Below are 16,819 nucleotides of genomic sequence, written 5' to 3' on the forward strand. Positions count from 1 at the left end.
CAAGACGCCGTCTCAAAAACAAAAAAGTTATTTGGGGAAGGAACTGAGGAGCATCTAGATGGTAAATAACTTTGGGATTCACTGCCCACCCTGCAGGGAAATGGATTAACCCCAAAATAATTACATACATAAATAAAACTAAAAAAATCGCCATGTATGATGTCCTATCTCCATTTTTACAAAATTTACAATGAGGCACAATTCTTAAGCTGTTTTTCATTTTTTTATTGCTGTTAATTCAAGGAAAAAAGGTTGCATAAAATCCAATCTGTTCTAGAAATATAAGTGGCCTTTCCAGTACATAACATTTCAAATATCAAAGTATATGGTAAACATACAAATAAGGAGAAGGTAACATACCTCCTATGTACAGTACAGTATTTTAAATCATAAAATAAGCTCCATAAAGTACAACTGGCAAGTGATTCACAATGCGGCCCATACGTGGCTTATCAAAACTCTCACTTGAACAACTCAACTGCAGCTTAACAATTAATTTAATAATGTGGTCCAAAAATACCCAGATCAAATAAAATATATTTAATCAAAATAATTTCCTTTACTCGAACTTTCTTTCTAAATTAAAGCTTTCATCTACCCCTTCACACCCACCCCTTCCCCATAACTCCCACCCCTGAAAGAACGTTTCAAAATGTACATTGGTGCTATAAATATAAATGCTACTTATGAAGCATGAAATTAAGCTTCTTTTTTCTTCAAGTTTTTTCTCTTGTCTAGCAATCTGTTAGGCTTCTGAACCAAGACCAAATGTTTACGTTCCTCTGCTGCATACCACCGTTACTCCACACAACAAAAATCTATCATTTCTGCTCTGTGCTCAGGAATGGAAAATGAAACCCCCACCCCCTGACCCCTAGGACTATACAGTGGAAACTGTTCATTGCTGATGAATGCAGCAGTCACCAAAAAATACACCCAATCTTCCAGATAACCTCAGTGCACTTTAGGAAATCAAAAATCACCTGGAAGCAATTTAGTACATAGATTGGCTTTTTAAAAAAACTTTTTTTTTTTTTTTTTTTAAAAACAGCAGCATTAAACTTAGTGACATGACACTGACATGATTAATACCATCTTAACACACTCAGAATTCAGTCTTTCACATTATAATCAAGCATAGTGGTAAACTGTTATAAAAGTGACTTTGCTACAAGAGACAGGTTAGGGAACAAATAACCTGACTTATGGTAGAAACCCATAGCTCTGTTTAGATTGCAATAAACCATACACATTTTAAACACAACGTAACACTGTAACAGTTGGTACAGGGAAAGAAGAAATCTTTACTCAAGTAGTGTCTCTTTGAGCACAACACGGTGGTAGACAAGTAAAACTGGCTGTAGACTTTCATTACAAACACAAGCACACAGAGAGCGACATTCACACCAGTGTGTTCACTTTGTGTCTCTCTGAAGCAACAGGCTAAAAAAGGATGATGGAAGTAAAAAGTTGGTTTCAGAAAAAGCTTTTTGTCCATTTCGTACGTCATATTTTTTCAGTTTCATATGGTTTGACTTCTTCCTCTCTCTTCCACTTATTTTCATTTTTATTTGGACAACAAGCACTGCATATATGTATTTACGTGACGCTGTTTATTACATATATACACACTATTTTGGGAGTCTGATTCCTCCCATAAGATCAGGGTGAAACATTCTGCCCTTGGTTTATATGCAGAGCAGTTTACAAAAGTGGGGTGAATGCACTGCTGGCTGCTCCTGCTGCAGGCCGGGGACAGAGTGAGGCTGGCCGGGGAGGAAAGTGTCATTTAGGGTGAAAGTGAGAAAAGCTGGGAAGAAGCAAAATTTTTTTTTTCAAAACCATATGACTGTCACCAGTGTTGTAAAAAAAGGTCAAATACACAGTTTTAAAGATTCAGTAAACATTGCACACAGCAAGTATTCAGTGTTAAAAAAAAAAAAAAAAAAGCACGCACCAACATTTTCCTTTTGATAGTTTGTCTGAAGGTTTAAATTACATGTATCATACATATAAGCCTGTTGTTGAACCAGGAGACCAGAGGCTCAAAAGCATTGCATTCTTTCTTGTTTTGGACATTGGTACAAGAGAAATGAAAAATCCCAACTGCATAGAAATCTAGGAAATGTATAGACAAAGAAACAAAATACCTTTCCTTTCCTCCCCTCCACACCCCATGACTCCCCACACTTGAGTGTATTAAGTAGGCAAGCTTTACTCGTTTCAGTCTGCAGAATCCAACGTATCATTAGAAGGGGGGAGGGGAGGTGCGTATCTCAGTCTGTAAGTGCCTAAAATGGGAAAGACAGAACTAAGTCACCGCTTACAAGGAAACGTCATCACAAACCACTATGTACAAGCTATCACACGGGCATGCTCTCCACAAGGCACCTTCGTCAGCTCTAGTGCCACTCCAAATGGCCAATCCGCTCACTTTAAAAAGCAATGTAAAGTTTGTGCTTTGAATTCGATCTAAAAGCTATCAAACTTGATCTTTCTTTAAGAATGCCAAGTAAATATATTCCCAATTTAAGATTTTTTTTGTTTCTGGGTAAGATTTGGCAAAAACGACAAAGGCCAAGTGAAAATAACAGTCTGAAGTTGACACAAAATTTGGTATCTTACTCAAACATAGGTAAGACCATTTTCTTCTTTCTGGTGGTAGTAATAGTAAACTGTGTTCAAATTCCTTTACTCTCAAATCAAAATAGTACTGAACTATTTTGCTCCTGTAAAATGCAATAGAATCTTGGACCTTTTTTTTTTTTAAACATTTGCTGGGAAGGAAAAGGGCAGCATGGGGAAATAGGCATGAGACAGCTGGTTATGCAGATATACTACATAGTTACTCAAAACCTAATGTCAGATAACTAGATTACTTCCTAGGTTTTCAATATTTAAAAATTTTGCTTACTCTATGAAACAGGATTGTAGCTTAAAAAAAAAGTGCTGCAAGCAAGAGATTTAACATTACAGAATGCAAATTCCCATCACACTCCTTCAAAAGGGCCTTTTAGAGTTTATTCCTTAATTGGAAACTGAATTCCTCTGAACTTTCTTGTGCTCTGTGTGACCTGGGTCTACACTGTTTTTCCAGTTGCATTTTATGATCTGTCACTGAAAACACAATATCCATAAACGAAAACACAAACAGATCTTTCTGCTACAACAGAATCCCATGATCAATAAGGAAAGGAAGGAGAAATGGGTGAACTCAAAAACAAGTCCTCTGGGAGTTATTGTGATTACCTTGTTGATTGGCCTCCATGGACGACTGCTTACAGTCCTGTGCATAGTGTCCGCTTACACCACAATTGTAACATGAGACATTCCCATTCTTCTTGGGCCCCGAACCACTGGTGTTGGCAACTACATTAGGTGCTGGATATACAGGATAGAATCTCCCAAATCCTGCCATCTGCTGCATGCCATAGCTGGCTTGGCTCCCCATGACTGGGTCATGTACCAGTCCATTTGCATATGGAGTCTGAGGCAGAAAAAAAGGAAGTTGGTTTCCATTGCTCTGATGTGCTTGGTTGAGGTAGCTGCCATTGCAAATGGATGGCAGAGTAAAGAACGAAGGGACTCGGTACATTGGTCCAGGCATTGGATTAGGATAGTAGTAACTATTTAGCTGAAGGTTTCCATTGGTCCCACAGCTGCACCTTCGCCCACAAGAACCACAAGGACCTGAGCCCATCTGCTGTGGTGGCACTACTGTCCCATTAGCATTCGTGTTCCCCACAGCACTGATGTAAGAGGTGCTGTCACTCTGCGCGGTACTGTGTGTCAAGGCAGGGCTCGGGCTTGGGGCAGGGCCTGGGGTGTGGGTAGGAACCGCAGGAGGAACAGTCGCCTGGGCCTGGCTGATACCTGCGCTCGCTGGCTGGGGAGAAGTTGCTGCTGTGCTGAGCACACTGGAGTTCTGGCTGGGTAACACGCCGGCAGCAAGGGGAGAGCCTGGTAAGGGGTAGGAAGCTGGTGGCTGAGCAGCTGAGAGGCCAGCTGCTGGAAGAACTACCTTCACATTGGTAGGCTGAGGGACTGTCCCTGTGTTTCCCTCAATTTGAGGCACCATTTGATTGAGTCCTACCACTTGGGATGCAGATTTTGTGATGGGGTCCGTGGTAGCAACAGGAGAGCCTGGGAAACTACCTGGGTTATGGATAGGAATAAAGGCAGTGTTTGGTGATGCGATGCTCAGACTTCCGGGTGGTTGCTGTGGGATGTTAACTGTGCAGCTCTCAGAAGATCCCTGTGGTGGTGGCAACTTTAGCCTCTGAACTGTTAGATGCAAAGCGGGAGTACTACTGTGTGGAAGGAAGGTTGATGGAATAGGTAAAGGGGAAGCCAGTAACTCAAGGTGCTTTTCCGATTCTCCAGTGGAAGCTGTTGGCCCTAGTATTCCAACGGGGGTTGAATTTGCGGACTCCCTTATTGCAGAAATAGCAACAGGACTAGGAACAAGCATCCCTATGGTTTTGCCATCAGCGGGTTTGGGTGCAGGAACGACGACTTCAGACTTCTGGGCACCATTGTGCATGACACAGTGTAAAGTTGGCATAAAAGAAATATGCTGATACTTGGGTGTGTTTAAGGGATCTTCTAAAAGGTTTCCATTCTCATTTCCTAGTGAAGCAATTTGAACAGGTGGCTTGACAGTGACAGTCTGGTTGACAGAACCGTAACCTGTAAACCTAGTTGTTGATGGATTCCCAGAATCCTCAGAATTGCTGTCTGTGTCTAAAGAAAACAAACATAGAGAGATATTAACACGAGCATAACTCCCATCTTTCTTGCTAGAAATAAACATTAAGTATACCTCAAAGTAACTCAAGTTTGGAAAGTGTCCCTCTACGTTTCCTGACTGTCCAAGCTGACCTCCCTTTAACTTTTGGCTTTCTATGGGTCAACATTAGATCAATGCTTTATTTTAAAAATACGGGGATATAAACAGAAAAACAAAACATAAAAGGCTGGTTGAGTCTGAATGAAACACAGTATAAAACAAAGAGATTTATGTAACACCATCTTTGTACTGAGAAGAGCATCAGACACTCTTAACCTTAATAAACTTCAGGCAATCCACTTGGCTTCCATTCTGCACTGCCAACCCAAGTTCTTCAATTTGTCTCAGATAAATGATATAATTTCAAGGAGCTCAGTCAAGACAATATTTAACTCAAATATCTAGAGGCAGGGAACAGAAGAGTTTTCTTTTGTTGTTGTTGTTTTTTTTTTAGAATGGAATCAATATTCTTAATACTAAATATTTCAATGGGGGAAGAAAATTTAAAGCTATTATTAATCATAAAACAAATACACTAGAACACAAGAAACAGAGGAAAAGGAGAGTGTGGCAATTTCTCCAAAATCAAAACAGCAAAACAGCAAATACGAACAACACTGCATCGGCTACTACTCCTGCATCAGTCTTACGCTTGTGTACAGAAATAGTGTGGACCTGGCCTTTGGGGGATGTTCTGACTTTTGGTATACAGGGGACAAGGATAAAATCTGATTCACATGTTTAAACATCATAGACCCAGACATTGTGTTGATGTATACACAGACCATTCCATTAAAATGTAGCGCCTATTTAAAAATCTTTCTGCTTGTATGGATAAGCTGAATTGTACTAGGTACTTAAAATATTTGTATTCATTAAGGTATGAACTGGTTATATTCAGCTTCAGACGTTAAAAAGTTTTCAAACAGAACGCTAAAAACAAATTCGTCTTCCTGAAGAAAGATTAAATGAAAGCTACTTACTGACACAGAACATCAATGGTATTACTAATTCAATGATTTTAATTTATATTAGAAGAAACTCAAAGAGTGAATGGTTCTAGCATAAACTTCCCCTAATAGATTAATAATTGGGGTATTTCTTGCTAAACTTTGCAAAATAAAAACTATCCCAAAATCCAAACTTATTGAAGGCATTTTATCTGTATCATCACACCAGTGCAGAGTCAAAGATAAAAATGTTAAGTTTGAAAGAAGCAGAAACATTTTTAAAGAAGTCCGTTAAATTTCTATGTGAAATGGCAAATGGCCTCATGATTTTTAATGTTCCCAGTTGGTTTTCTAAGCATCCTGAGACTCCTCTAGACACGTTGAGACATGTCTCACCCTTTTGTGCACTGATTTCGGTAAGTGTAAAGCCCCAAACAGAAATACCATCACTACCCAGGAGAGCAACAGCAAAGACACCCACGCCCTTTTCAAAGGAGCCTTTTCATCCACTCAGAATTCTAAAAATGATCAAAGCTCTCTACCATAATGGATATTTTCCTTGGGTGAAGACAGCCCTAAGCCATTCTTTCATATTTAATAACAGCCTATTTGAAAAAAGCCAAGTTCCTCCACACAGGCCTCCAACTTGTGCCATCTGATGGCAGGAGAGGGATGCTGTCATTACCCAAGTGTACAGATGTACACTAACACTGCGGACAGGGCCAAATCTGCAGTGTGAGCCACAGAGTCACCTGCATATCCTAGAGTATCAAGCATAAATGTACAATGAAACATACTGAAAGTTTGTCTATTCTGGGTAATGCATAAAAATCCTCTCATTTAATGCTGGGTGCACCGGCTCATGCTTATAATCTCAACACTTTGGGAGGCCAAGGCAGGAGGATCACTTGAGCCCAGGAGTTCAAGACCAGCCTGGGCAACACAGCAAGACCCTGTCTCATAAATTAAAAAAAAAAAGAAGAAGAAAAAAATCCTCCATTTAAGCTTCAAAATAGCTCAGTGAGAAGTTGTTTTCATTTTTTTTCTTTCACAAGGACAATGCAGATCAGAAATACAGTGTTGCCTCAGATTAGAAGAATTGGTGGTAGAGTAACTATGCTATATTTGGTATGACTACAAAGTAACTGCAAAGTAAAGCCTGACTTTAATTGTATGTCATGTAGCAACACTATATAGCATAGCTCCCTAAAACATAGCGTGATACCACAACACAGAAAGAAGCTAATGTCACAGACAGCTGCAGACTGTCCAGGAAGAAACCACACTTGGCTAAAACAGTATGTGGTAAGGATCTTAATCTGTAGGTGGACCATGAGAAGTAACTTGATACTGCCCACCAGCATGGGTACACCTTGTAACCAAGGTGTTACCAATCAGATGTTGTCATCATGCATAAGGAATGACATCCTCATTCAACATACACATTTTAAAGGAGATCTCACCTCCAGACCAGAATGAGAGTAAGACCTCTAATAACCCACTCTTCCATAAAAGCAATGAAAACCCTAGCAAAAACTGTCAAATAACCAACTTTCTCAAAATTCTGGAAATTAACTAAAGGCTTACAGCACTCTGACGAGTGTTTATTCAAGAAAAACAGCTCAATCTGTAAGAACAGAAAATCTCAAGGCATTTTCCCCTTGTCCTACCTTCCACTCCCCCTTTCTACAGCTCTAAAATAGCCCTGTAAATGACTTGTACCTCACTTTCCAAAATCAGTGCAAACACCATCTTTCTTGCAGTAGTAGCTACAAAACCCAGCAGCCATTAGGAGTAGGGGTTTGGAGTTCCCCAAAAGCCCCACCACCAAACTGTCACCATTTGACTGTCTGGCAGCTAGCACTCACTCTGTGTTACAGCCTCTTACCCACAGGACATTTGTCATAATTAGTCAGAAGCAACTGTTTAACGATGTAGCTGCCCGAGGCAGCATTAATAGCTGGGGCTGACAAGAGGCTGACCAGAAAACTTAAAATGAAAAACTGGGGAATAAGGTGGCTACAGGAGGCTTTGAAAAGCTTTAATATACTCCTGGGAACCTAAAAGGTTTTGCTCATGCCTATAGTTATATGCCTTTCCAAGGCAGACCTGAGAAGGCCCTAAGCTCTCACTGCTGGCTGGTTTTAAGCCTCTACGCAAGGAGGAACTGAAGACACTAATACACAGAGAAAACAACAAAATGGCAGACGTAAAACCTACCTTATTAGTAATTACATTAAATGTAAATGGACAAATAGCAGAGATTGGCAGAATGAATAAAAAACCATAATCTAACTATATGTTGTCTACAAGAGACAAAATTTATATTTAAAGACACAAATAGGTTTAAAGTAAAAGGACAGAAAACAAAATACTGTGCAAGCAGTACCTAGAATGCTGGATCGACTATACTATTCTCAGACAAAATAGACTTTAAGACAAAAATTGTTACTAGAGACAAAGAAGGATATCCTAAAACGATAAAATGGTCAATCGAGAGGACGTAAAGAGCATAAACATATATATGCATCTAACAACACACACATTTTCCTTCTTTCTACACTAACTCTACCTCATTATGATCCTGTCTTCATCCTACTTAACTTCATATGCAGTGAAATATGTTTATCAAATCAACATTGCTGGGAATTTCTAAGGCAATGATCTATACAACGTCCTTTGTATCGATTTTACATTTAAAATCAGTTAATGGCATTTATAGGATCATAAAATTCCTTGTTTGACTTTGACGTGAAGAAACAACACACATTTCCCTCCACTTCCGCACCCCTGCCATGCCAACAATACTCCCACTTCAAAGAGCAAACCTCTGTCTTTCTCTTCTTCACTTTCAAAACTTTCTCTTCCATCATGTCGGGGACTAGATGGAGAACTGTAACTCTCCGAAGATGTTTCTCCACATGTGTCATGTCCAGAGCCAATGTCCAAATTCACATCTAAAAATAACAACACTATTTTAAAAAATCATGTTAAGTCATTTTAAATTAATTTCTAAGTTGAATCATTAGAAATTAATTTTAGTTATATTTTCTTCAGTTTCCCCACAACCATCTTAAAAAGCTTGTCCTTGATCTAAACTGATTAAATTACAATTTTAATAGAAAATACTTGACAAAGATATTCTTAAAACAGTGCACAGAATAAGTCAATCTTACTGACTTCAAAGAAAAAAAGAGTTAAGGTTGGTTGCAGGGTCTGTACAATAATATCACTTTGAGCTACTTTCTAAGTCTAGATATTTTAACTCTTCAGAGTTTGCTGGAAAATTCATTCTTTAAAAGAACTTAAGAAGAAAGGGCTGCCAAAATACCTGTTCAATGAAAATTACCTGGAGTATTTAAAATAATAAAATGCTTCCCATCTAGTAGACGGAGTAGTCCCTTGAGTTCTGCCAAGTTCAAGCCTATACTGAGGTAGTGTGAGGTGGTGACAGGACCTGCCATGACCAACTAGCTGTATCTGTTTTGAGCACATAAGGAGAAACTATTGGTGTATCTAGTATTGGACAAGAGATACAAACTCTGGATTTTTTTTTTCCAGTAGTGGCCCTGACTTAGGGAAATATTCTCTTATCTCTTGTAAACCCAGTAGATAGCATAATTCTGCTTTACAGCAAGCATTCAATACATGTTTGGTGTATAAATCCCCAAATAAGGGATTCCAGAGGGTTCTTAAGAACTATAGATTAGTGAAGCATTTCTGTGGCAACTGGTAGAATCAGTAAAAGATAATGGATATTAATTGCCTGGGCAAAATATGTGTCACAGAAAAGGCACAATTTGTATAATGAGCAATGCAGGCAACTAACCTGTGGTTTTTGGCTGGGATAAACTTGTAACAGTGTTAAGACTGTTAAACATGACCTAGATTAGCCCAGCCACTCAAATGTTAGATGAATATTGAAAATAAAGTCATTAGGAATGTTGATGTTGCTAAATTCCTTCTGAGTAATAAATGTCAAACTGCCAAGGGAAAACTGCACAAAATCTTATGAGGCTACAAGGAAAGTGGCAGAGGAGTTCACGGGCAAGTAACAATTTTACAGAAAAGTTACCTGGAGGATACCTACACAGTAACAGGCCCTGAATGACCCATCATAAGGCGACTAAAAGGATTCAAGTCAATACCAATGGCTGCTTGAAGACAAGCTAACGGGCCATAGTGGCCAAACAAGTTGCCATTAAATTGGACTAATGATGAAGCCTATAGCACTTGCATGAGTCTTGCATATAAATATTTCAACCAGCATATAACAAAATGAACAATCCAAGATCAAGAGAATCAAAGATTCAACAGGATATTCTTTTTTTTTTTTGAGACAGAGTCTTGCTCTGTCGCCCAGGCTGGAGTGCAGTGGCGCAATCTCGGCTCACTGCAAGCTCTGCCTCCCGGATTCACGCCATTCTCCTGCCTCAGCCTCTGAGTAGCTGGGACTACAGGCGCCCACCACCACGCCCGGCTAATTTTTTGTATTTTTAGTAGTGACGGGGTTTCACCGTGGTCTCCATCTCCTGACCTTGTGATCCGCCCGCCTTGGCCTCCCAAAGTGCTGGGATTACAAGCGTGAGCCACCGTGCCCGGCCTTCAACAGGATATTCTCAAACTAGAAATGGACTGAAAAGGAACCTCAAGGGTAGCGTTCATCAAAATGTTGCAGACAGTGAAACTACAGTAGACTATAGTTCAAAGAGCAAATTATGTTTTAAAAAAAGCAGCTACCTCTCCAAATGACATAATTTACAAAACTATTTTCTTTATGCTGTGCAAGCTGGTGAATATTCTCATCACGAATTGCCATATACAAAACCGCAGCTTCCAAAGAACTGAATACATAAATCTAATTCTATACTAACATAATCTTTTTTTTGATAATTCAGAAGGTACTTTAGAATTGTGTGGTACCTTAAGAACTTTTATAATCAGAAATTATGTGATCCTCTAGAGATTCAGGGGATGTGGAAAGTGAAGACAGACCAATTATGCCAAAGGATACTCCACAAATTGCCCTTTTAAAAAGACACAAACTTTGAATTTGTCATGTCTCAAATGATAAAGGGTCTTGCTCATAATAAAAACAAAAACAAAATTTAAAACATAAACCACTATTCTAACACTAAAATACTGGTTATTGGTAATTATAAACAATAGAAGTCTGTTACAGAGTTAAGACCCATTTAGATAAATCATAGGCAACAGAACCACGTATTTCATCTGGGATATTAAAGGAAGCTAGAGACCTTCTAAATCTTTTACAAGAAACTGAGAGATCAAGCATCTCGTTTCCCTCTAAACTTTTTGGTGTCACAACTGGCAACAGAAGAGTGGGGTGGAAGAAACACTGGGCAATAAACTACAATGATGAGCAATCTTTTTTTTTTTTTTTTGAGACAGAGTCTCATTCTGTCGCCCCGGCTGGAGTATAGTGGTGCAATCTTGGCTCACTGTAAACTCCACCTCCTGGGTTCAAGTGATGCTCCTGCCTCAGTCTCCCGAGTAGCTGGGATTACAGGTGTGCACCACCACACCTGGCTAGTTTTTATATTTTTAGTAGAGACAGGGTTTCCCCATGATGGCCAGGCTGGTCTCAAACTCCTGACCTCATGTGATCCACCGGCCCCTGGCCTCCCAAAGTGCTGGGATTACAGGCATGAGCCACCGCGCCTGGCCATGGTGAGCATTCTTAATGCTCTATATGAGGTAATATGCACCTCTTCAGAAAGCCTGGGTTTTAACAGAAAAGACACTCCAACAACACAGAGAGCTGATGGCGCTGACTGCATCCTGGCAGGAGCCAGCACAGAGGAGGGCTGGGAGCGATCTTTGTTTTCTTTTGAAATTCTGAGCTACATAAATGGATTATCACTCAAAACAGAAGTTAAAATTTAAATTTAATAATAAATTTTTAAGAAGTAAAACAATACAAATCTTAAGCTAAAATGTATTATTTAAAGATCCAAACAACCTGCTAATCAGAAAGAGTATTTTCAGCTTCAAGACAATGTCTCTCCAAATTATGATATGAGCTGTTGTTCCATAAAAAAAATCCTTAGGCATGTATTGAGTTTACTGAATGCTTAAAGACAATTCTTCCTTGGTGCCTTAATATTTCAAAGGAAAATTAATACACAGAGGGGCTTTTTAAAAGTTGGAATTGGCATACATCTGCGCTGCACTTGATATCAGTAAGACAAGCTGTACAAAAAATATTTCATTCACAGTCATTTTATAAATGTAAATACATACAAATCGGTGACGGATATAGAGGAGAAAATAGATAAAACTGAAAAATATGCTGAGGTTGTTATCTTCATAACACTTGAAAATTAAGGAAAGAAATGAATGGGAGTTTCTGATGCTGTTACAAAGTTCTTAATAACCCATACAATGTATGTTTCCCTCTAATTTATTAGAACAGGGAAAAGGAACTAAATTGCTGCATTGAACACCTAAGTACTTGGAACTAGGAAAATGCTCATGTTTTTACATGTAATTCTTACAATCTGCTGAAGCAGGCATTACTCCTGTTTTACAAATGAGCAAACAAAGGCATCAGAGAGGTCACATGCTTAATAAACTGGGGGAGCACAACACTCAAACCCTAACTGTCTCTGACCAACGTCTACGTGCTTCTCCTCTGGAAATGGGCTAACATGGAAAGAATACTTGCAAACTTCTTTAGTGAGCAGTAGTTCCCAGACACTGTGAGACAAGAGACAGAGTGATCTTGTGGAGGGCAGGAATTTCATTCAGAAAATGGTATTTTAGAAAACAAACATGGCAGCAGTATGGAAAATGAACTAGAAAGAGAAGGAAAAAGGCAGGGAGGGCCGGCAGAATCAATCTCCAAATGTCCACCGACAGACTTCAGTCTTCCTCATCTAGCTTTTTCCTCCTCCGTTAAGCTGCCATCACCACCAGAGGGAACCTCAGAGATAGTAACGTGTTACAAGATCCTTCTACAGACAAGATGGGTTTTGTCCATGTTATTTTACCCCACTTCCAATGCTTCAATGAGTTGGCCAGATGATTTTAGTTTTTTAATTTATTATTTATTTATTTCTTTGAGATGGAGTTTCACTCTTGTTGCCCAGGCTGGAGTGCAATGGCACAGTCGTGGCTTACTGCAACCTCTGCCTCCCGGGTTCAAGCGACTCTCCTGCCTTAGCCTCCCAAGTAGCTGGGATTACAGGCACCTGCCACCATGCCCGACTAATTTTTCTATTTTTAGTACAGACAGGTTTTCATCATGTTGGTCAGGCTGGTCTTGAGCTCCTGACCTCAGGTGATCCACTCACCTTGGCCTCTCAAAGTGCTGGGATTACAGGTGTGAGCCACCGTGTCTGGCCCAGATGATTTCAGATTCAAAAGGTAACCATTTTTTTTTTTCATCACTATTCAGTCTTTCTATACAAATATCTAGTTTAAAAATAAACTCAAAACTTTTAAGAAATAGATTCTGGTTATTCATATTACAACACAACTGAATGTACTAATATTCCAATAACATTTAGATTAACAATCACATTTGTGGGATCACTACATAAATGTGTCAGGGGCATACAGGGATAAAACGTTCTCCTAGAGGTCTGCGTGCTCTTATTCTTTTTTAATCGTTACAATTAATAGTGAAGATAAACAAAATCAATGAAGCTGCAGAAGGGTTGCACTTTCTCAAGTCCAATGAACCTTGAACCTAAAAATAAAGGGACCTTAAAATAATGGTGGGTAAATGGAAGCCATATACATCTAGTATAACAAAAATTTGAGGGTTGACATTCCCCTAAAGCCTCATAAAACTTCGTAAAGGATGGTTATTAAATCATGAAGAAGTCAACAGTATTTTAAAAACGACTTTACATAAAAACACTCTCATGAGTGGCCAGCAAAGCCACAGGAGAGATCCCCCATGGCCTTGGGACCTGTCTCCTGAGTCGGGACTGGCTGGAGAAGGACAACCTGGGAGACTCCTGCTGCCAGAAGGGAGAGGCAGGTGAGAATCACTGAGGCAAAGGCAATCTCCACCCTCATGGCTGGTTTGTATTCCCTAAAGTAACTCTAATGATTTCAGAACTGTTTAATTTGGAAATTGCTGTACATATCAACACAAGGTAAACTTATAGTATTAGGATTTGACACAACAGCTCAATATCTATTAATACAGTAAGTATCATGCTGAATATATTTATGTGATGGGTATTTGAAAGAAAAATAACCTTCTTACCTTTCACAGTACCACCATGGGCATGCTGAGGAGTGGAGAGTCTAATACCATTTATTCTACTATTCAATCTGTTGTCAGTTTTCTTAATTTTCTCCCTAAACCAAATGAACATATTGCCAACATTTTAATAAGGTTATCTACCAAACACATTCAGTACAGTATTGATAAAATTCCCTTCAAGAATCTTTAAATTTTTTTAGTAAGGAATAATCTAAATACAATTAAGATTCGCCCTTCAGTGGAAAGTTCTGAGAGTTTTACCCCTCCAAACTGAATGCAGTATTTGACAGTAGCTTTATTTTTATCACCTGCATATATTAATATTTTGAACCAAAAGAGTAAAACCCAGAATTAAAAATACAAAGAAAACTAACTAAAAAAATACTATGTTGTATACTATCATAAACTAAACAGGCCTATTATCAAAGGCTATATGCTGTCTTTCCTTCAATTGAACCTACTTTTCTGTTTGTGGCTTTCCTTTCTTCTTATTTATTGAAGATAAACTCCGTTTTTCAGCAGAATGCTAGTAGAAAGAATAAAAAGACAAATCAGACAAAAGCTAAACCATACTGACGTTTTTACTCTCATAATAAACATTAAAATGATAGATTCCCACTTGTATATTCTAACGAGTGTTGATTTCCAACCTATTTTTGAAGTTTCCCACCTGAACCACTAAAATTTACATATTCTGTGACACATATTTTCCTCATGATTAATACAGTATTATTTTCTATTTTTCTTTTAAAATGGACCTACATTCTTTTTCTGACTATAAAATGAAACACAAGTGACTGGCACTTGCTGTAGGTTTACTACTATTCTCTTAAAAGTACAATTTGATATAACTGTCAACACTTAATTACGTCAACTCTAAGAAGAGAGGGTGCAGGCACTGGAGTGGGGGAGGGAAAGTAAACTCAGATGGGCTTTGAAAATAGGTCATTAATTATGACTGAAACTATTTATAATTTCTCAGTATATGCTTTAATGCATAAAAACACATTCCAACAAGAGTTAACATTTGGATCTGAGCATTGGCCAGAGACAACATCGGGTTAATGAATCAATTTTCAAGAGCGAAGTTTCATTCTATACTTGTAACATATACACAGGGACCTCCCCCCATATCTGTGAGGCCATATGACATGAAACATACTTACAGCATTCTGCTCTCTGATCACACCCAAATCTTAAGAAAGCAAACATCCCCTAATGCATTCTCAAGTGTCGATAAACTGACCCAAATATTCATGAAGAAAGGTCAGTTGGAAAATTTACATCACAAATAGCAAGGCAGTGATTGAAATGCGAATTCTAATTCTTTCAAGACCAAAAAATTTTGGCCTAACAATCTAATGTACACCTTTGTTAAACAGCAAAGGTATTATTTTTAAAATTTTTATTTTGTTTTAAATTTATTTTTTAGAGACAGGGTCTCACTCTGTTGCCCAGGAAGAAGTACAGTAGTGTGATCATGACTCACAGCAGCCTTGAACTCCTGGGCTCAGGTGATCCTCCTGCCTCAACCTCCCGAGTAGCGGAGACTACAGGTGTGTACCACCACACTCAGCTAATTTTTAAATTTTTTATACAGACAGGGTTTCAGTATGTTGCCGAGGCTGGTCAAATGTGTGGCCTCAAGCAATCCTCCTGCCTTAGCTTCCCAAAGTGCTGGGATTAGAAGCGTGACCCATGGTGCCTGGGAAGGTGTCATATTAAAGTGTACTAATCTTACACAAGCAATAAAAGTAATCTAAATACACATTTTCAGGTCTCAGAAGAGCTTAGATCATATATAAGTATAAAGTCTAAAACTTAAACATTCCTTCATTTCTTACCAGATATACTGTTTGATTGAAAACTTACAGAACTTAATTTTTTTCTTAAAGAGTAACAATGCTTTAACTATATAGCTCCAAAACAAACTCCCCACACACCTGGTCAGCTGAGGTCACACAGTGCTCTGGGTGCTGAATGGTGGTACAGCTTTGCTTCCTCCAATCCACAATTCCATTCTGTTCAGAATATTGCATGGTAAGCCCATCCAATGGAGAACAACTTGTACCAATATTGCTACCAAAGAAAAGTTTATGAAAGTGTGAAAATCTGCCCTCAATAATAACCTATTTCATTTCAATGAAGAAGTTACAGTAACCCTTTCTTCAATATATTAGTTTCTTCAAGGAATGCCTAATGATAGGTCTAAGAAAAAAAAAGTATACTATGAGAAATAAACCACTACACATCTATTTATCATTAATACCTGTCTCTAAAAAGAGTAGTAACAGCTGCACACTCTGCTTTTAGACACTATGTGATGGTGATCATCATACACTGCTTACAGTTGGGACAGAGAGGCTTACACAACCTGCATCTTGAGAGCACTGCTGTCATGAGCACTTAAGTAACTAGGCACATGAAAGGACAGGATAATGAGAACAAAAACCAAAAGAAACAGACAAGAGAAATAGGCCCCAGCAGAATTCAGATGATAAACTTACTGGACACAGACTTTCAGGTAACAGTGCTTAACATGGTTGACAAATACAATACTGAGGATTTTGGAAGAGAAATTTGGGAAAGAAAAAAAAAAGTAAATTATAGAACTATAAAATAAACTAATATTACAAACTCAACAAATAGGAAATAGATGGAGAAAATTAGTGAAGGGGAAACAGATGAAGAAAATCAATGAAGAAAAAATTGGTCAGAAGAAAACAGATTAAAGCACTGAGAGTGAAAAAAATGTGAAAAACAAAAAAGGCTTAAAAGACATGGGACGGCTGGGCACGGTGGCTCACACCTATAATCCCAGCACTTTGGGAGGCTGAG

General features: G+C 38.6%; 1 protein-coding gene across 1 annotated transcript in view; it reads right to left on the bottom strand.

Annotated features, from left to right (window-relative positions):
- Window positions 1-204: 204 nt before the first annotated feature.
- The window catches only part of ZCCHC2 (zinc finger CCHC-type containing 2), a 55,833-nt gene continuing 39,218 nt past the window's right edge, over window positions 205-16,819 (bottom strand). Inside the window, exons 9-14 of the mRNA XM_012506190.2 lie at window positions 15,925-16,060; window positions 14,443-14,507; window positions 13,982-14,076; window positions 8,568-8,696; window positions 3,250-4,743; window positions 205-2,291 (exon numbers count right to left, since the gene is read on the bottom strand). Coding sequence (XP_012361644.2) covers window positions 2,224-2,291; window positions 3,250-4,743; window positions 8,568-8,696; window positions 13,982-14,076; window positions 14,443-14,507; window positions 15,925-16,060 — 1,987 coding nt within the window. The 3' untranslated portion in view covers window positions 205-2,223. The remainder of the gene's footprint in view (window positions 2,292-3,249; window positions 4,744-8,567; window positions 8,697-13,981; window positions 14,077-14,442; window positions 14,508-15,924; window positions 16,061-16,819) is intronic.

The sequence above is a fragment of the Nomascus leucogenys genome, chromosome 4 (genome assembly GCF_006542625.1).
Source record: "Nomascus leucogenys isolate Asia chromosome 4, Asia_NLE_v1, whole genome shotgun sequence".
NCBI classification, from domain to species: Eukaryota; Metazoa; Chordata; class Mammalia; order Primates; family Hylobatidae; genus Nomascus; species Nomascus leucogenys.